Consider the following 22,599-nt stretch of genomic DNA (forward strand, 5'->3'; position numbering starts at 1 on the left):
AACAATAAATGAAAATATATAGTAGAGAATTTTTCAGAATGGATAAAATACATACATCTTCATATTCTAGAAGTTTAGTCACAGTCAAAAGAAATAAAAATGCATCCATACCTAGATTCATGGGCTTGGACATACAGAGCATAATAGATAAAGAGAAGATTTTTAAAGCCATCAAAAAAGGAAAGATGGATTAGTTATAACGAAAAAACAATTAGGCTAATTGAGGACTTCATAACAGCAACAATAGAATCAGAATTTGGTAAAATATCTTAAAACTGCTATGAGAATATGTTGTAATTATTTTTAAAATAATAAAAATTATCAAAGAATAACCTAGAACAACACTGTCTAATGGAAATATAATATGTGTCATAGATATAATTTAAAATTATCTAGGAGCCACATTTAAAAAGGTTAAAAAAGAAATAGATGAAGTTAATTTTAATATATTTCATTTAATCCAATATATTAAAATATTCTAATATGTTGTCAATATAAAAAAGTATTAATAAGATGTACACTTTTTTATACTAATTTAAAATCTATTTTAGGGGCGCCTGGGTAGCGCAGTCGTTAAGCACCTGCCTTCGGCTCAGGGCGTGATCCCGGCGTTCCGGGATCGAGCCCCACATTGGGCTCCTCGGCTGGGAGCCTGCTTCTTCCTCTCCCACTCCCCCTGCTGTGTTCACTCTCTCGCTGGCTGTCTCTCTGTCACATAAATAAATAAAATCTTTAAAAAAATAAAATAAAATAAAATAAAATAAAATCTATTTTATATTCATAGCCCATCTCAATTCACTCTAAATTTCATCAAAAATATTTAGGTTTTATAAAATGTATTGATGAAAAAGTATATTTACATACTCAAGTTGTTCCAAGCATACTTTAAAAAGTTTTCCTAATAACTGATTAAATATTCATTTTTAAATTTATTTGTCTTTTTATACGACCAGCATGGAGTCCAGCGTAGGGCTTGAACTCATGACCCTGAGATCAAGACCTGAGCTGAGATCAAGAGTCACAACCAACTGAGCCACCCAAGTGCCCTTTCATTTTAAAATTTAAAATATATGTGAAATTCAGTTTCTCAGTTATGTTAGTCACATTTCCGGTTCTTAAAAGCTGTATGTGGCTAATGGCTACTGTATCAGAATGTGCAGATAGAATTTAATGTCCTCTTAAACTGTCAAAAGCGTTTTCATGAAAAAGTGAAAATTCACCATCAATAAAACATCATTGAAGAAACTACTAAAAGATGTGTTTCCTTAAGAAGAAAATTTAACCCAGAAGGAAAAAGTCTTAAAAAAGGAATGACAAGCAGAATAATTAGTTAACTTGATAGTAACTCTAAATAAGCATTGGCTTTATTAAAATATCAATAATAATGATGTCAAATTTAAAGTTATAGATAATAGCATTGAGACTAGGGTAAATGATAGGAGTTAAAACAGTTTAAGGGTTTGACTTACGGGAATGGTAGCTTTATTGACTTTAGAGCTTGTGCCGTCAAATATCCTTAAAATTTGTAAGGATAATCAGAAAGCAAAAAGAGAGAAGTATAAAACTTCCAATCTGGTAGAACCAAAGGAGAATAAATAACTGAACTCGTCCATGAGAAGAGAGACAAGGCACTGAACTTCAAACTGATTTCTTGGTTTGTTTGTTTCATAAGCCTTTATAGGAAATATAGAAAGTTTTTATGGATTAAAAGCTTTTGAGTAAATCTTTGTATAGTCTAGGCAGCTTTTAAAAGACCAAATCCTAACTAGTCTTTCTCTATATTACATTCCTAATTATCTACAATCATAATTTTCTTGATTAACAGGGTGTATCACTTCTTTGACAAGCTACATCTTGCCCTGTCTTTATAAAGCCACAATGAACAGGTCCTTCAAGTTAAATGTGTTTGAACCAGACAACATTACCCCATTTTTCTCCCTGGAAACAAACTATAAAACATGAAATTAATATCTAGCATTCTTCAAATGAATAATGTCAGTTGCTTAACAAGTGTATGAAGCACTTGTAGTAAACCACACCTCCCCCATAAATACACAGTCAATACACTGTTTTGATTTGCAATTTTTTTGGCTTGAGATGTGACAAACAGACCATTTTATAAATTTAAGGAGTTATACTTTTTTTTTTTTTTTTTTTTGACAGAGAGAGAGCATGTGATAGAGCACAGAGGGAGGGGCAAAGGGAGAGGGAGAGGCAGGCTCCCTGCTGAGCAGGGAGCCCAACATGGGGCTCAGTCCCAGGACCCCTGGGATCATGACCTGAGCTGAAGGCAGACACTTGAATGACTGAGCCACCAAGGTGCCCCAAGAGTCATACACTTAAACAGGAAAGTTGCTACAGGTCATGCATTCTAGCCTCATCCTGGGCTGATAAAAAGAATTTTACTCACAATATATATTGTTTGAATTTCATAGTTAAGGATTTTTTTTAAAATATTGAGGTATAATGAATATAGAACAGAGTGTTATTCTTTTTTTTTTTAATAACTGGATGTCTGTACCTCTTAATTCCCTATCCCCTTCACCTACTTAATAAAGAGCATTATTGTTAATCGTACAGCCTGATGGATTTTATGAAAGTACACACCCATATAACTACCACCCAAATCAAGATATAGAACCTTTCCAACACCTGGGAAGTCTCCCCCATGCTCGGGCCTTTCAATTCTCCTCCTCCTCCTCCTCCTCCTCCTCCTCCTCCTCCTCCTCCTCCTCCTCCTCCTCCTCCTTCTTCTCTTCTTCTTTGATTATAGTTGAGACATAATGTTACATAGTTTCAGGTGTACAACATAGTGTTTCAAATTCTGTATGTGTTATGTACTGCTCAGCACAAGTGTAGCTACCATCTGTTGCCATACAACACTCTTACAATATTATTAATTTTTTTTGAGAGAAAGAGAGCACCTGAGTGGGAAGGGAGGGGCAGAAGGTGAGGGAGAGAGAGAGACTCTCAAGCTGGCTCCATACCCAGCATGGAGCCCAATGTGGGGCTCGATCTCACAACCCTAAGATCATGACCTGAGCCAAAATCAAGAGTTCCACATTTAACCAACTGAGCCACACCGATGCCCTTACCATATTATTAACTATACTACCTATACTGTACCTTTTATTCCCATGACTTACTCATTCCATAACTTGAAGCCTGTATCTCCCACTTCCCTTCACACATTTTTCCTACCCTCCACCCCTTCCACTCTGGCAGCCATTGGTTTGTTCTCTGTATTTATAGATCTGATTCTGCTTTTTGATTATTTATTCACTTGTTTTTTAGATTCCACATATGAGTAAAATCATATGGTATCTGTCTTTCTGTTTCTGACTTACTTAGCATAATATCCGGTAGGTCCATTCATGTCATCACAGATGACAAGATCGCATCCTTTTTTGTGGCTGTGTAATATTCCTCTGTGTGTGTGTGTGTGTGTGTGTGTGTGTGTGTGTACACCACATCTTCCTTATCCATTTGTCTATCAATGGACACTTAGGTTACTTCCATATGTTGGTCATTGAAAATAATGCTGCAATAAACTTACAGCTGCATATATCTTTTTTGAATTAGTATTTTTGTTTTCTTTGGCTAAATACCCAGTAGTGGAATTCCTGTATCATATAGTATTTCTATTTTTAATTTTTTGAAGAACTTCCATACTGTTTTTCACAGTGGCTGCACCAATTTACATTGCTACCAATAATGCAGTTTTCCCTTTTCTCCACATCCCTACCAACACTTGTTATTTCTTGTCTTTTTGATTTTAGCCATTCTGACAGGTGTAAGATGATATCTGGTTGTAGTTTTGATTTGCATTTCCTTGATGATCAATGATGCTGAATATCTTTGCATGTGTGTGTTGGCTATCTGTATGTCTTTGGTAAAATGTCTTTTCAGGTCCTCTCTCCATTTCTTATTTTTATTTTTTTTTTTGTTTTTGAAGATTTTATTTATCAGAGAGAAAGAGCACAAGCAGGGGGAGTGATAGGCAGAGGGAGAAGCAGGCTCCTCGATGAGCAAGGAGCCTGATGCAGGGACTCTATCCCAGGACCCTAGGATCATGTCCTGAGCTGAAGGCAGACACTTAACCAACTGAGCCACCCAGGCGTCCCATCTCTGTCCATTTTTAAATCAGATTGTTTGGTTTTTTGTTGTTGAGTTGTGTAACTTGTTTTATTTTGGATATTAACCTGTTATTGGTTATATCATTTGCAAATATCTTTTCCTATTCAGAAGATGGTCTTTTAATTTTTCTTTCACTGTGCAAAGGTTTTTATTTTTTATGTTTTTTTTTAAAGATTTTATTTATTTATTTGAGAAAGAGTCAGAGAGAGAGAGCAAGAGAGGGGAGAGGGTCTGTGGGAAAAGCAGACTCCCTGCTGGGGAGTAGATGCGGGACTTGATCCCGGGACTCCAGGATCATGACCTGAGCTGAAGGCAGACATTTGACTGACTGAGCCACCCAGGCACCGCAAAAGCTTTTTATTTTGTTGCAGTCCCAGCAGTTTATTTTTGTTTTTTGTTTCCTTTGCCTGAGGAGACATCCCTAGAGAAACGTTGCTACAGCTTATGTCAAAGAAATTATTCCCTGTGTTCTCTTCTAGGATTTTTATGGTTTGAGGTCTCACACCTAGATCTTTAATCCATTTTGAGTTTATTTTTGTGTGTGGTGTGAGAAGGTGGTTCACCTTCATTCTTCTGCATGTAGCTGTCCAGTTTCCCCAGCACCATTTGTTGAAGACACTGTCTTTCCCCCATTGTTTTATTCTTGCCTCCTTTGTTGTTTGTTAATTGGCCGTATACATGTGGGTTTATTTCTTTTCCTGCTTAATTCTTGACTACCAAGAGTAATCATTATTATGACCTGTTACATAGATAAATTTTGCCTGATTTTAAACATCATATAAATAGAATCATACAATGGAAACTCTTTTGTGTCTGACTTCTTTTACTCAACATTCTGTGATTTATCCATATTATGTAACTAAGCTTTTAAAGAAAGCATTTTATGATTACTTCCCTATTTCTTTTTTCAAATACAAAAATTAATACAGGGCCTTATGCCTTGTATCATTTCATAACCAGTTAAGATATTTACCTTTTTGGGTGATTTGTTTCAGTCATGTTTAACATTTTTACAGGAAATATATCCTAAAATATCTTTTTGGACAGTGGAATGGTTTACCATTCCAACAAGTGGCCTTCTCCCATTTCTCTTTGAGAAGGAAAAGTTCTTGAAAATGTAAATAGGGAGGAGTATCTGAAAAGCACCAGAGAATACCGTTAGTAATCACAAAAGTATTTTTCATAAATAGCTTCAGATCGTGGTTCTGTGGAATCATGTCATCATAATTAAAGTCAGTTTCTCTCTGGCAAACTATTTCCTTTTTCTAGAAGCTAAAAATATAAACTAGTCTTCATTGACCTTTTCATCCAGTTCTCAAAAAATGAAATAAATGCCAGACACCCTTAATATTTTTGGTTTTTCAGTCCCTGTATAAATTCCAGGTCCTTGAAAGTAAAGAGAAGTTGCTGAGTTCATTCTTGAAAATTTGTAATCTTTTTTCCCCCAGTTTTATTCAGTTAGCAGGAGTGGAAGAAGATGTTTTCTAGGAACTTGAAACTGTTGGGAGGGAGAAAAAAATAAAACCTGCTGTTTTATAAATGGCCTTTAACTTAAAATTTAGTTCTGTTGCTGATTTACCTCGGTTATAGTTTAATTTGACAAAGTATAATGCAGCCACCGTGTGATCTACAGAGGCCTTCAGGAAGTTGCTGGGTGGCAGTAGAAATGCCAGTGCTTTAAGAAGCTTGGCGCTTGGTTCCAAAATATAATCAAGTTTTGAAATAGGCTTTACCATTCAAGATGAACATTTTCACAACTACCTGCATGGGAGGGTCAAGTAAGATACGATTGGCGTATTTTAAGAAAGAAACCACTTTCAAGCAAATTTGTCTTTTAGAAGTCTGCAGCGTGGAAGATTACACATATAGGAAATAGTTCTGCTCTTGACGTTTGGACCCTCCAAATGTCAGTATCTTTTCTAGGTACAAGTTGTATGCTTAATGACACATGCATATATTAGACACGGTAGGAGACCCCAGGTGCTTGCTGCAAAGCTTGAAGAGATACATCATAGATATTCCCTGCCTTTATAGAAAGGGTCAAAGAAGAAACAAAATGCATAGGAAGTTCATTTGTAGTTTACTTTCCTTTGGGGACAAGAAAGAAAAAAACAAATGAAGATAATTTTGTTCGGTGAGTAAGGCAATTTATTTCTAAATGCACAGTGGGATCTTCAGTTTGGCCCCATTGATTCAGCTTCTTCCTTATAAATAGAGAAGGACTATTTAAGTCTCACTTCTAGTCTTAAGTTATTTCTGCCAGTCATTCTGCTTTTCCAATACAAAATGACTTTATTATAATTTGATAAAAAGAGTTACTTGTAACACTTTCTGGTTTGCCGTATCTCTTGAAAAATACAGCTTTATAAAGCTTTATAAACTGAAAAAAAATTTTAAGCATTAGGGGAGAATATAAAGTCCTACATGATGTTCTTACTATCCGTTAATTGACATAGAAATGGAGCAAGTACAGGGGCGCCTGGGTAGCACAGTCGTTAAGCGTCTGCCTTCTGCTCAGGGCATGATCCCGGCGTTGTGGGGTCGAGCCCCACATCAGGCTCCTCTGCTATGAGCCTGCTTCTTCCTCTCCCTCTCGCCTGCTGTGTTCCCTCTCTCGCTGACTGTCTCTCTGTCACATAAATAAATAAATAAAATCTTTAAAAAAAAAAAGAAATGGAGCAAGTACAAGGTCAAGAAGCAACTTAATTGAGCTTTGATACCATTTTATTGACCCTCTTAAGGGTAATAGTTCTTATGTGTGTGTCAACTCAACTGGTACTGGTGTCTGAATCCTCAGGATTCAGCTTTTAGAAAATACTGTGTAAAATCCTGTGACTTAGGAGACCAGGAGACAAGAGGCTTGTGTGCTTTCTTAACTACCCAACCCTCTAAGGCAGATACTTTGTAAATTTAAAGTTCGTTTCAATATTCCAATTAACAAAGCTGACACTTCCTTTGACTGGTATTTGGAAAAAATAACTGAAAGTAATAAAGATTGTAGAATAAAGATTGGAGTAATCTCTCAGTGAATAAAGTTCCTGGTGTTGAAAGCAAACTTTGTTTTTCTTCATAATGAAGCTCCAAAATAACCTTTTTTCGTGACCGGCAAAATGTAAATTGACAAATTCTTGTCATAGCAGAGCAGTGCAGAAAGATACCCTTAAAAGATTGTGAACCTGTGGTATGGAGTTGAAATTGTAAACAAATACATTTTTTTCGAGTATTGCAATTATGTTATTGTAATGGCATTGTACTTGATCTTTAAGAAATTCATAATTAATATCCTTAAAGCACTTACATTCTAGAAGAAATGTGTAAAAACAGAGTTACAAAAGCATTTTGTTCGGAATTTTGGCGTATAAATTTTAGGTGTGCATTTTTATTGCTGAGTGCAAAGACGGTTTATGGAAAAAGTGAACACCAAAGAAAAATGAAAGAGGAGGAACTCAGTATATGAAAAGAATGAAGTAGGCAGCTTCCTGAGAATATGATAGGAATGAAAGAAGACATGAAAGGAACTGCTGCTGTTTCTTTCATGCTGTTTGGATCAGGTGGCCAGGAAAGTTTGCTGAAGTAGAGAGCAAATTCTCAGGGACCTGCATCCTTCTGTATTCATATTGTCTCACCATATAAGCCCTGTTGCTTTTAATAATCATAACCAATTTAGTTTTACTAGTATAGATTGCCTATATACCACTTTTGTTAACTCCGAACTCATTGGTGTTTTGTTAACAAGAGGCACGGTTTGGAATTACCGCAAGAATCTTGCGAGTACATAACAAAACAAAACTACTAAAAGCCTAACTGATCAGATGCCATACCAAGATTCCAGTGGTTGTGGTTTGGATAAGTGGCTTGCATGTGTTTAGTGTTTAAAAGCAAAAAAGAAAAAGAACATGTGTACTTGTGTGAGTAACTGTCATCATGAAGAAATAAAAATGCCTTTCTCTCCTATTGTAGTGAAGAAAAGCTCATAAAATACATCAATTTGGAGGGCATATCTGCATAATTTCATTTTATCAGCAGACTATAACCTCTATTTCAAATAAAAATTTCTAAAACTGTATGCTGATACCATAGTTTATATGTGTACTTTACAAATAAACGTCATCTAATAATTCGTTTCATACCTAAAGATAATCAGTAGGTACAGTAAAATACCAATTTCACATGAGTAGTTAGTAAGTACAAAATGGATTGATTTTTTCTAAATTTGGTATCGCTGCTAACTAGGAATACCATATAATAAATAGAACACTTATAGAAGGTATATTCCCCCAAGGAATTAAAGAAAAAAATAATATTTTAGGATACTTCGTACCTTAAATCATTTGTATTTCTAATGTGACTTCTAGGTAACAGATGCCAAAAAATTCCTAAAAATCTAATTTGATATATTCTTCTGAAATTTATAGTACCTGTTATATATGGTATGCTCCTTAATCTTCCATTGGGTGGTGGGGGAAGCTACGTAGGTGATTGAGGATGAACTTAAATAGTGAGTTTTCTTAGATGTACTGTCTGCATATGGTATCTTCAGAGAAAAGACTTATTAAATAGTAATAGCTACTACTTTTGTATTGTACTTTCTTTGTGCCAGGAACAGTTCCAAGGGCTTTTTCCATGAATCGTCACAACTTTACCTATTCAAATGAGGAAGTTGAGGCAAAGAGAGGCTAGGTAACTTATTTAAGATCACAGTGTAAGCTATAAAAGTCAAACCTAGGATTTTAACCCAGAGATTCTGGCTTCAGTCTGAACTCCTAACCATTATACTATACTTCTCTGTCTTTTTTTTTTTAATTTTCAAAGTTTTATTTATTATACAGAGAGAATGCATGGGTGAGAATTTCAAGCAGACTACCTGCTGAGCATAGAGCCCAACTTGGAGCTCAATCCCTGGCCCTGAGATAATAACCTGAGCCAAAATCCAGAGTTGGACACTTAACCGACTAAGCCACCCAGGCGCTCCATATACTTCGTCTCTTAATTAAATAAGACTACATACTAAATTAATGAAGTCAGATAGTAAAAGGAATGAAATGAAGCTGACAGTTGTCTAATATCTTTCCAAATCTTCCCGTAGAGTTTAGAGATTTGGATGATCAGCAAGGTTGGGGAACTACTACACTGGAATATAAATTCTAGGATCAAAGCCTTGTTGGAGTTTATTAAGTGCTATTGAACAATTGGTTATATCAAGATATCTGATTCATATTAGAGAAACTGAAGTTTTAAAAAAGTAGTAGCAATTTATGAGAAATCAATAAATTTTTAATTGGGAATCGATCTGCAGCATAGACTAAAAATTCCAGTGAATCTTGAATAATTTATCAGAAAGTTTTACTAATCAAGAAACTGTTCAAACATTCTGAAGCAATTATTTCTTTGTGCCTTGTTATACGAGATGATATATTTAGCGCTGTATATATTTGTATATACAAAGGAACTGAATTTTTTAGAGAATTGTGTATTATAGAGTGACTTCATCAGATTTTTTGGAGTTTGGAACAGTGGCCTCTGCATAGATTTTTGACAAGCACTCTAATAGAACATATGGAATAGGAGGACTAAAATTTCTGTATATGTACTTAAATAGGCAAAGGGATTTTTCAGGCCAAAATGATATTGTTGTTTTAAGTCTTTAGATGATTTCCTGATACTTTTGTTTAGTTCTCTTATCATGTTTGTTACCAGTTATGATCATTTCCCTAATTTTTATGCCATAATTGGGAGTCCAAAAATAAAATGAAGGAGACAGTAGGAAGTAAACTCCTTCTGGGGGTGTGGGGGTGTGGTAGGCGCCTGGGTGGCTCAGTTGGTTAAGCATCCGACTCTTGATCTTCGCTCAGGTCATGATCTCAGGGTTGCGAGATCCAGCCTGGTGTCAGGAATCTGCTTGAGACCGTCTCTCTCCCTCTCTCTGTACCTCCCCCTCTGCCCCTCCCCTCACTCATACACGCTCACGGGTGTGCTCTCTCTCTCTCTCTCAAATAAAGAAGTTTTAAATCTTTTTAAAAATAAATTTTACTAAAAGCGTGGATATGGAACTTAGTTTAAGGGAACATCAGAAAGAAGCTCTGAGTAAGATATTTCTTTGCATATCAGATTTTTGCTTATTTCTAACTTTGCCTCTAGCCACTTGAAATTCTGTTTAAGCAACTTTTTCTGTGGAATGTTGGTAAAAGTCTATAAATAGAATCATTTGACTACTGGAATCAGTTCACATCTGATTTACTGTTTCATAATAATAGCATTCTTGAGGATAATCATCACACAAGTAAAACATTATGGAACATCAAATTACAAGCTTCTGGAATTCCATTTTTAAATATTCTTTTGTTAGCATTTTGTGAAGGATTTGAATGCATTTGCTTTAAATTCTTTCCTTGTGGTTAGACAAGGACAGTGAATTACACTGATTTGAGCCACTACTCTAAATTTCCTCACTCGTAGGTTTGCATAACCCTTTATAATTATTGAAAAATATATTTTGTGGTGTGACTGTTCTCTAAAGAATCTAATACTTAAATGTCATATGTGTGTGTTTTTGGGTATTTGACAGCAATGTAATTGGTTGTTGCAGCTGCTTTAGCTTTATTACCAGACATTTAAAAATCAAATTTGAAAACAATGAAAATACCTGTCATTTCTTTATGTGTGTGTTTTCTGACAAGTGAAAATATGACCACCTTCGTAATTTTGTTTCTCACTGCTCTCTACCATGTCTCTGCCCAAAGTTCTTGCTGTTCCTTGTACAAACTTAATTATTTCCTGACCACATGTCTTTGCTTTGGCTGTTTCTTTTCTTTGGAATCCCCCCTTAACCATGGTCAAATCTTACTCATATTAAAGGGCCACATATAAAAAAAGAAATTAATTCTTTCTTCATTGTAGTTGAAGTAATTATGCTGTCCTCTAAACTCCCTTTTGTGTTCTTTTTTCTCTCTTAGGTACCTTATGCTTTCTATCTTGTATTTATTTATGAATACATTTTATCTCCCCAGTGGTACTGTAGGCTCTCTGGGCAAATGACTTGTCACATTGGGAAGGTTATGTTTAAATCTGAAAAGAGTTTATGATAATGGTATACTTTAGATATTCAGTAAAAGCAAACAAACACAAACTTTATTTAGTTGTACTTTATATAGTTGTTCTTTTAATCTCTAAAAAAGGAATGAATTTTAATAGTTTACTTTTTATTAGCGTAAGTCAAATTATTATCAGAATCTTGACCGTAAGTAGAGGTTAAAAAGTCAGAAAGGATGAATGATTCCATTAATAAAAGTTGTGTTCAGGAACGCATAGAAGCTGTAGTATGTTTAACAAATTGTACCATAGACTTCTGTCAGTTTCTTATGATTTGACTTAGAGAGATATCAGTACAGCCTATCCAGGTTAAATAATAGTGCATTGGCAGTCACAGGCCTTTTGTGACTCTCCTAGAGCAGTTTCTTGAGTCCATAATCCAGTTCACGTAGCAGTTACCTTAAGATGTATATTAATTTCTTTTTGCAATGGGAGGACAAAATAAATTCCCTCTAATAAGTCTGTTTTGTTGAGCCTAATGTATACCTTTACTTTTGTGAGCAGGCCAGCTGAAATCTGAGGAATGGTTTTTTGTTTGTTTGGTGTTTTGTTTTGTTTTGTTTGGATACTCTTAAACATGTGCTGTTAGGCAGCCATACAGGCAAACATTAAAACAAAAATGTTACACACCTCAGTGATCACATATGGTAGTACAGAAGCTGCCTGAAATTCTAGTGAAATGATGAACAAATGCAAACAAGACAAAAATCCAAACTCAGACAAATATATATATTGATGCAAAACAAGAGACTTTCTGTTATAGTTGAAACTGTACTAATCCAAATCTGATGAATTATCAAAGGAATTATTTTCTACGTTTCAGAACACTATAGTCTAAATCAAAGTGTAAGAACCACCTGATCCTTATGCATATCTATATCACTGTGGTAAAGTTTTTGAACCAAATTTAATTCTTATGACTGACAATGAGAATTTTCTATCTCTGCTCTCCAAGGTTTACCATCTCAGTTTTAAACAGTTAAGCCAAATCAAGGTAATGTTGTTAATAATGCTAGCAATAGTAGATACATGAAACCCATTTTCTCTGTAACATGTTGCTTTGGTGTATGTAACTACGTGCTAACATAAATGTGAATAAGTTGGGATAGTCATTGAAATGATCCATACTTCGATTATAATTTTAAGCAGTTTTTTTTTTTTAATCTTTTTATTCTGGGTGGTTACAAACCAGTAAGCATAGCTGATCCTGCTGCCCTTGGTTTCATCATTTCTCCATGGTCTCTGCTGTTGCTGCCATCTGGTAGTGTGTCATTTACAGATGAAAATATTTCCAATCAGGATCTTCGTGCATTCACCGCACCAGAGGTTCTTCAAAATCAGTCACTCACTTCTCTTTCAGATGTTGAAAAGGTAACTCTTCAGTGTTTTTTGCTTGTTTTTGTTTTTTATTTTAGTGCGGGTAGGAAAAGTAAAAGGCACTGGGCTACCCTACCTCAACCCTCTGAAAAAAAAGCCATTGAAGTTTAAATGATCATGTGTTCAAGAAGTTCATATTTATTTTGTGTAAGAATACAAAGTAGTTTTAGAAAAATTTATGGATCTAAGAAAAAATATTTTTTAAATGTGAGCCATTATTAATTCATGTTTAAAAATACGTATTAAAAGTCTGCTGTGTATAAAGCGCTGTCCTTGTGAGAAAGATGCAAAAGTAACTAGAAAATTGATCCTGATCAGAATACCTGGGTGGCTCAGTCAGTTAAGCGTCTGACTCTTGATCTCAGCTCAGGTCTCGATGTCTGGGTTGTGAGTTCAGGCCACGCACTGGGCTCTGTGCTGGATGTAGAGCCTACTTTAAAAAAAAAAAATTGATCCTGATCAATGTGTATAAAGCAATCTGTAATATATGGATTGAAATAAATGCTATATACAGGAATAGAGTATATTAGGATCTGAAAGAGGAGCAATTAGTTTTTAGCTTAGAATGATAATTACAGAAAAGATAGCATTTGTATTGGGCTATGAAGAATGAGTAGAATTTAGAAAAGTAAAAATAGGTAGAAATGCATTCCACTCAAGGTTATTAGTGTATTCAATGATAAGAGGTAAGAAATTGTCCACTGTGATAGGAAAATGTTTAGTTAGACCAGCTAGGCTACAGCATTAGCTACCAGACATCAGATCTAATTTCATTGTCAAGGCTATGGGGAAGGGGAAAAAAAAATTATTAAGTGATCACAAATCACATCATATCACTCTCCTAAAAATATGCCTCAGAAGAAAGTCTCAAGGAGATCATGACAGAGCTAAGACCAAGAGTCGAGAGCTTAACAGACTGAGCCACCCAGGCGCCCCAGTATGTGCATTTTAAATTTTAATATACATTGCCTAATTGCCATGTAAAGGAGTTGCACTAGTTCATCCTTCTATCTTTCCATCATTGACAATGAAATGTTTCACTTTTGAGAGAGGGTGAGGGAGAGAAAGGGTAAGATAGAAAGAGAAAGTGTGGGGCGCCTGGGTGGCACAGCGGTTAAGCGTCTGCCTTCGGCTCAGGGCGTGATCCCGGCGTTATGGGATCGAGCCCCACATCAGGCTCCTCCGCTAGGAGCCTGCTTCTTCCTCTCCCACTCCCCTGCTGTATTCCCTCTCTTGCTGGCTGTCTCTACCTCTGTCAAAAAAATAAATAAAATCTTTAAAAAAAAAAAAAAGAAAGAAAGTGTGTGTTTGTGTGTGTGCACATGGTCTGTTGAGTAAGCTAGAAGACATCTTGATTTGAGCTATTAATTGTGTTTCTGAAAAAAGACTGACTAGAATTGGTAGAGAATCCAGGTTTATCTACCTTTTATATTCCATAAACTGCTTAAGAATTTTGGGAGGTACAAGCAAAGGAACCAGTGAAGGGAGATGATACTTACAAGGTAGAGGTAATATTTAAGGCATTAGCAAAAGAAATTTTTATTACATGATACCAAGTATTTGAAAGGGACTTTGTATTTTATAGAGCGTATACAGTGTTGGTCATTGTTATATGTCATGAAGGTATTCGAGTGTATCGGTGGTGTCTTATAAGCTGCATAGCATATATATACCTATTTATTGTCACTATTTAAATAGCATGCATTCATTCTGTACACTCTATGTGGCTCATTTAATAATAAACTTTTTTTTAAAGATTTATTTATCACACAAGCAGGGGAAGGGGCAGTGAGAGAGGGAGGGAATCCCAAGCAGACACCCCGATGAGCGCAGAGCCTGACATGGATCTCCATCCAGCCGAAATCAAGAGTGGGACACTTACCTGACTGAGCTATGCAGTCCCCCCTAATAATAAACTTTTAAAAGATAGAGGGTAATTAGAACATTGGAAATAGACATGGCATGTATGTAAATTATTTAACCCTTGAGATCGCTAAATCTTTTTTTTTAAGATATTTATTTGAGAGAGAAAGAGCGTGCGCGCGCATGCACAAGTTGGGGGAGAGGCAAAGGGAGACAGAGAAGCCGACTCCCCACTGAACAGGGAGCCCAATGTGGGCCTCCATCCCAGAACCCTGAGATCATGACCTGAGCTGAAGACAGATGCTTAACCAACTGAGCCACCCAGGGGCCCGAAGATCTCTAAATCTTCATTGAGCTTCAGGATATCTACAAGCCAATGAAATAGCAGACTCCGTTTTGCATGTCTCAGCAGCACTTCTGAGGAAAAGTGTCCATAATTTTATCAGTCTCTCGGGTGGATCTGGTGACCTCCGAAAAACTAAGAAACACTGCAATAAAGCCATGCCTGCCTTAGTTTTAAAAACTTCTACTGAACTACAGTAGGGTTTTTTCTAATTTTGAAAAGTTTTGCACAGGTGTTTATGAATTCTTGAAAGCATTTAAAATCCACGATAAAAGAAAAAAGTGCTTCTCATAAATGAAGCGTTTTAGTTTGAATTCAGATTCGTCTCTTGCCTCTGGCTTCTGCCTCAATGCCTGTGGTTTTAAACCTTATTGATACCATGTACTTTTTTGTAGAGATTTCAGGTGTGTTAAGTGCTTTTCATTTGCTGAAGGCTTTTGCATTTTGCCCTGTAATATCAAGATACCCAAACAAGTAAACTGCCATCTGTTTGGGTACAACTGGTCAAGGAAGTGATTTGACACCTCCCTATTATGAGGCTGAGTATTTAGGAGCCCTGGCTGGGATAGGGTGGGTGTAGGATTGTTGCCATTATTATGTTAAAGTAAGTCGATTTCTTAGTGGATCTAATTGGAACTTCTACTTTACCTCATGCCTCAAAAGCTCCAGTGCAATTCTAAGTATAAAGACAAAAACAAGTTTCTTGATCCCATTCCTGTTGGCAATGTAAATATAAAGCAAAAGTCAGAGGAATGGTCATATATTCAAGTATTCTTTTTTTGGTCCGGGGCGGAGGCAAAAGAACATATATTTATTTGAAAACTAATGGGCAATAAATTTATGGAAACATACTAATTTGATAATGTTAGTATGGAAATTAAAATTAAAAATCACTATTCTAGTATTCTGATTTTAATGGGACAGGGGTGTATTGAAAAACAGGATGGTAATTGCATTTCATGACTTTAATGAGTTAAGGATATGTCATTAACTAGTATTCAATACATGCTTACTGTTATTTTTTAAAAATAATACTAAGTGCCTAGCACAGTATTGTGAATAATGAGTGCTTAGTAAGATCTTGATGCATAAAAATGTTCTCTTATTCAATAGAACTGGCTTTGTAAACTGTGTATGTACAGTTGTATAAAAAAAAATTTACCTCACTACCAGCTCTATAAATAGGCACTTTCATTTATTTGCCTTAAAATTTTACTTTTCAAGATAACACACCTCTTTATAAAGTACACAAGTTTATACAGGTCACGCTAAGCTTTTTGATCCTCTGGCTTTTCTGTATACTTGGTAATTGTTCACTTCCTGCTTGCATAGCAAATGATGTGCTTAATTTGACAGTTCTTTTGAAATCAATTTAATGGGATTGGAACCTGAATCAAATTCTTGTTGTGATTTGTCTTCAGGAATATTGATATGCCCCAGGGATTTGTACTATATCCCTGATAAACTAAAGGACTCTTAGTTTAAATGTTCATTGCCACTAACTTACACTCTAAAGGTCAGGAATTATGGCTGCTATTATCTCTGTGCTTCTTGAATGTCAAGGGTCATCTTTATAAGAACAATACTGGAAATTCACCTCTCCAACCCTCGCAGAAGCCTCAGCTGAACTTGTCAAAAAAAAGACCAGAGGCTCCTGGCTGGCTCAGTAAGGGGGCATGTGACTCCTGATCTCCTAGCTCTAAGTTTGAGCTCCACATTGGGTATCGAGATTACTTAAAAATAAAATCTTAAAAAAAAAAAAAATAGACCGAATTCCCTTACACGTAATATATTATCCTTACTCTATATTAAATCTTATTAATGCATCCTTTCTCCCCTCCTTCCCATTTGTCTATTCAGTCATCCATAAATTTGACAATTATAATTGTTATATCACCGGCAGTATGCAAATCACTAAAAAAGAAACTCCAGGACTGTGTAGTACCAGCGTCCAATATGTAGTAACATCATTAAATTGAACATTTTAAATGCTGGGGTTGTGGAGATACCTATGTCACATCCACTAGGATGGCTACTATTAAAAGAACAGAAAATAGCACGTATTATCGAAGATGCAGAGAAAAAGCAACCTTTGTGCACTCTTTTTAGGAATATGAAGTGGTGCAACCATTTTGGAAAACTGTGAACATTCCTGTGTGATTATTGTGTGGTCCAACAATCTCACTCCTGGGTATATATCCAAAAGAATTCAAAGCAAGATCTTGAAGAGATATTTGCATACCCATATCCAGTGCAGCATTATTCTTAATACCCCATAGGAAGCAACTCAAATGTCCATTGATGGATGAATGGATAAAGAAAATGTGGCATACACACCCGTGGAATATTATGCAGCCTTTAAAAAGAAGGAAATCCTGCCACATGCTACAACATGGACGTTATGCTAAGCAAATAAGCCAATCACACAAAGACATATACTTTATGATTATACTCCTGTGACATGTCTAAAATAGCTAGACCATAGAAACAGAAAGTAGAAACGTGATTACCCAGGGCTGGTGAAAGAGGGAAGGAGGAATTTGTGTTTAGTGGGTATTGAGTTTCAGTTTTTCAAGACGGAGAAGTTCTAGAGATCTGGCATACAGCAATGTGATTATACCTTGTCTAGTCCATCATGAATGACCTATGCTGAAAACACTTTCTAATCATCTCCCTGTCTCCAGTGTTGACCCTGTCCAGTCTGTTCTTTAAACTACAGTCAATACATTTTTGAAACCCCATATCTGATCTTGCTTTTTTGCTGCTTAAGATTATTCAGATTCTCCATTTCCCTTGAAGAAGCTCTAGACTCCTTATCGTGGCCTTTGAGGGTGTGCTGCAGCAGCCTTTGCTCTGAGCACTCTTTATCTCAAGCTCTATGCTTCAGCTATTCTAGACCTACTTCAGTGTCTTAGATGTGCTAAGTGCCTCTTTTCTTCTTAGCCTTTGCACATTCCTTTCCTTCAGCCTCCCGTACTCTTTCATGCCATCTCAGCTCTTGCCTCATCCCTTCATTGCCTGGCTAACTTTTCCTGTAGATCTAAAGCTTTCTTTTACACTAATTGTGCTCTCTGTCTACTGTCTTGTACATTACATTATCTTGTCTTGTTTGCTATAGTAGAAGGTTTGAGATGGAATGGACCCTGACTGTCCTACTCATTGTTATTTCCCCTCTGCTCTATCCTGGTAGTTCTCAGAGTGGGGTCCCCCAGCCAGCAGCATCAGCATCATATGGGAACTTGTTAGAAAAGCAAGTTCTGAGACCCCACACCAGATCTACTAAATCAGAGACCTAGAGGTAGGACCCCGTGTCTGCGTTTTACCAGATGATTCAGATCTGTGTTGAAGTTGGAAAACCATTACTCTATGCAGTATCTGCCTCTTAGAGGCTCTGAAAATTTGTTGAGTGAGTAGAAACAATTCAGGATTTTTTTCACCCAAAGATATTTATGCTTTGTTGCTATTAAATGCATAGCCATGCAATCTCAAGGCAATATTAGTTAACTGTTTCATTAGAGATGCGAATGAAATATAACTGTACATGAAAGAGAATGCTTTATCCTGTTTGGGAAAATTTATATGGCATTCGTCTCTAGACCATCAATAATGTGTAGGAATTTTATTGACAGATGAAGAAAGAAAGAAAGAACTACCCAAGAAAAATTGAGAAACAGAAGGGTTTATTTTGGCAACAGAGAATTATTTAGTAGTGCTGAAGTGTTTAGGTTATGATATGTGAAGGAGTAATAACAGAAGGAAAACTTATAAATCTGTCTAGAGGAAGGAGGTGGAGGCAAGTCAGAGTGAGCCCTGTTTGTCATTATGAAGAATTGGGTTTTTTTTTTTTTTTTTAAATTGGGAACAATGAAAATATTTGAAAAGAGGAACAATTTTTCTAATCTGGGTTTGGAATAATTGAGGAAACAAATTTGGAGTAGGTTAAAGTGTTGTGGAATTGTAAGAGGATACACAGTTTTATTTGTGCATACCTCACCTGTTTCTAAAGAGGATTTGAGACAGTTTAGAGATTAAAAAATAAAGGTGAGAAAATAAGAGCAAAGTGAAAATAAATGGCAAGAAAATAAGATGGTACTGGAGTAAGACTGGTGCAAAAAAATGCATGTAGTAAGATTATGCAGTATTGATAGAGATGGGCTAAAAGTCTCTAAATTTCGTAACAGGAAGATAAATGGGAAATGTTTACTTACAAGAGTAACTGTCCTCACTTTCATCTCACTTCCTGTTTCACAGGAAGGAAGTAGAAGCAGCCAGGAGAAACTTTTCCTCAGGATCCCACTACCAGATTACTCACATAAATTCCCATCTTCCCTGTCTCCTTACCACAGATGAACCATCCGTGCTCCTCCATAAAGCCAGCTTCTTCACTTTAGCTTCCACTCCTCCCACTTCCTCAACAATGTTCTCCCAACAACCTCTGCTCTCTCCTGCAGTTCCAGTTTTCCCTGTTGGATCACTCCTATCAGCATAAAAATGTGTTGTTATTTTTCTAATCTTTAAGAAGCATACAAACAATGCAAAAAAACCTTTTGTCACCCAGCTTCTTTCTCCATCCATTTTTAGTAAGAAAAATGCTAATCAAAACTTCATTGGGAAAAAAAAAACTTCCATGAGATTTTTTTTTTTCCTCTTTTCACATTGGCAAAAATCTAGATCTTTGTAGCACATTCTATAGACAAGGCTTGTGAAAAAAATCTCTTATATGTTGCTGGCAGAAATGCAAAATGATACAACTTCTGTGTAGGGGAATCCAACGATGTGTGTCAAAACTACAGAAGATTTACCCTCTAATCCGTAATCTCAGAGAATCAATTCAAGAGAAATACCTGCATGTACAAAATTACATCATATATATCTCTTGTTAAATTAAAAAGGCCAAGTCCAGAGTAATTGTTAAAGCTTCTGACATTTATAAAAATAGATATTTGTGGGGCACCTGGCTGGCTCAGTCTATAGAGCATGCAAGTCTTGGGGTCATGAGTTTGAGCCCCACATTGGGCATAAAGATTACTTAATTAAAAAAAAAAGGAAGAAAAAAAATAAAGAAAATACATTTGCATGAGTTTGCATAAAGAAACTTTAAAATAAATAAGTAAAAAAATCATTCATAGATGATAGACTGGGGAATTATGAGGAAAAATCTGTTCTGATAATTTCCAGTCTTTTCTATTTTAAGCTCTCACGTTTATGTAAAATATGAAATAATGATTTTTCTCAAATCATGTGTTATACTTTATCTGGGACCAAAAAAAAAGTCATGAATATACAGTACTTGCTAAGTTGGTTTTTTAGTACTTGCTAAAGTTTTAAATTTTATTTTACCATAAAATGATGTTTTAAATTCTATTCCTAGATCCATATTTATTCTCTTGGAATGACATTGTATTGGGGGGCTGATCACGAAGTGCCTCAGAGCCAAGTAAGTCAGATTGTCACGTCTGTACAACTTTACCCTTTTTAGAAAGCTCTTCCTTGTATATTTATGTTCTATAGCATGTTATCAGGCATACCAGCATTTCTATGCTGTTGGTTTACATTAACAATGCCATACTCAGCATGAAATAATAAAGTACTAAAGGCATTATTGTTCTCAGAATGTTCTTAGAATTATAGCAATTACTATTTATGTTTCAACAATTCAGTCTGTGAAATGTAGTGGCCTCTTCAAAAATTATAGCAAAAGAAATGGGAGTCCACAAGAAATGGGAGTCCACTGTATTTCTTCTAATGTAATGACTGATAAGAAAGAGAGATTGTAAATGTTGATGATTCATTCTTGAACTAAAGTGATAACCTTGTTTAGTGCAGACACATGGAAATAGTAGCTCTAGATCTCAAAGTATAGTTTATATTTCATTACTTTTTTTCCTTAACACTTCAAAATCAGACTTCACTAAGCCTATGGCAGCAGACACAAACATTAAAGCAACACTTTCTGAAGTCTTGGGCCCTGATGACCCCGGACTGTTTCTAGTCCTTATTTTCTAAAATAACTGATTCCTGAAGACCCAATATAAAAATAATAATAAATTGTAATTGAAAATTTTAAAATAACTGTATTTCATCAAAGCGAAGATATACAGAATTAGGTTTTATTTTAGGCATTTTGAAGTCAAAAAAAAACCAACCCTAGGTATAAGGGTTGTTTTGTTTTGTTATCAAATTAAGAAGTAAACAAGCATTTTAGGCTTTTATTCCAAAATTCAGAGATCCTGCGATCCACGAAAGATGGATGATATCTTCAACTTGGTTTGATCTCATTTTTGTATCATGAAAAATACTGTGTATTTACTCTCTCTCTTCAGTTTCAATGTTATAAATATAGGTGAAAAAGTTAAATTATTACTGGAAATAATGGTGTCATATATTGTACAACCAAACTTAGGTGTAAAACGTGATCACAGCCTATAATTAACACTTTATACTCTTCAGACAACCAAAAATTTAATCAATAATGTATAAATTGGAGAAGAAGTATAAGCTTTCACTTGTATTTTGCTATCAGAAATCGTAATCATTTTGCAAATATTTAATACCATTTCAAAAGTATTAAGCCCCTATCTTGTGTCAGACACCGTACTAGACACTAGGAAGGTAATGGCCCATGCCTGTGGGGTACATCCACAGGGACAGGCAAAAAAATAACTGATTATAACAACGTGTGAATGCTATGTTGGGAAACGGAGGGTGCTGTGGAAAACCAGAGTTGGAGCCTCTAACTAGACTTAGAGGGTTAGGTGAGTTAATTAAAGGGCACTGCATCTAAGCAGAGATCTAAAGGATGACATAATAACCAAATGGATGAGAAGTGGAAAGGAAGGGTCACAGGAAAAACATGCTTTCACCAAAGTGGTTGTACCAGTTTAAACTCCCACCAACAATGTTTTTCTCTTATCAGTACTTCAGATTATCAGTCTTTTTATTTTTAGCCGTTCTGTTGAATTGTGTAGTGGCTTCTTTTTGTGGTTTTAATTTGCATTTTTTAGTATACTTATTGGACATTTGGGTAGAATATTCTACAAATCATGTCAACTAATTAAAAAATCTTACATTCCAGTTTCTCTGTTTCACCAGCATAATGAGAACTTATATTTAAATGATCTGAAGTCATTGCCATATTTGAAATCCAAGTTATCATCAGAGTGTCAAATTATATTTAATATATATTGAATATATTACTTTTTTTTTTGACTGTTAGGAAATCATTTGTTCACTTAAAACGTGCATACACACACACACACACACACACACACACACACACACACACATTCACGTAATGCCTACCAAAATATTTGAATACCTGAGGAATTCCATTTCTTTATCATACAAAAAAACCCTGAGTCTCTCTCTAATACTTCCTATCTTGGAAGAGGTATGTTAACCATCTTCTGCTAATAATTTTTTGGGGTTATGAAAAGGTAAAATGTAGTAAAATATATATGCTGCTAGATAAGGAGTTCCTTTCCTCCAAGTATTTGAAGTGCGTTTGGTGTGGTTCCTGTGACTCCTGAAATGACTTATTTCATGTTGGATGAGATTTACACACACTTAACCAAAATGGCTTTTCCTTTCTTTATATTCAGCCTATCAAGCTTGGAGATCATCTCAACAGCATACTGCTTGGAATGTGTGAAGATGTTATTTATGCTCGAGTTTCTGTTCGGACTGTTCTGGATGCTTGCAGTGCCCACATTAGGAATAGCAATTGTGCACCCTCATTTTCCTATGTGAAACAGTTGGTAAAACTGGTTCTGGGAAATCTTTCTGGGGTA

The 22,599-nt window shown here is 35.6% G+C and overlaps 1 protein-coding gene across 20 annotated transcripts in view; it reads left to right on the forward strand.

The window, feature by feature from the left end:
* The window catches only part of PTPN13 (protein tyrosine phosphatase non-receptor type 13), a 192,272-nt gene that overhangs the window by 60,965 nt on the left and 108,708 nt on the right, over positions 1-22,599 (forward strand). For all 20 annotated transcript variants that reach the window (XM_026509786.4, XM_026509790.4, XM_048211896.2 and 17 more), the window contains 3 exons: positions 12,419-12,597; positions 20,181-20,246; positions 22,411-22,596. In XM_026509786.4, coding sequence (XP_026365571.2) covers positions 12,419-12,597; positions 20,181-20,246; positions 22,411-22,596 — 431 coding nt within the window. The remainder of the gene's footprint in view (positions 1-12,418; positions 12,598-20,180; positions 20,247-22,410; positions 22,597-22,599) is intronic.

The sequence above is a fragment of the Ursus arctos genome, unplaced genomic scaffold (assembly GCF_023065955.2).
Source record: "Ursus arctos isolate Adak ecotype North America unplaced genomic scaffold, UrsArc2.0 scaffold_9, whole genome shotgun sequence".
NCBI classification, from domain to species: Eukaryota; Metazoa; Chordata; class Mammalia; order Carnivora; family Ursidae; genus Ursus; species Ursus arctos.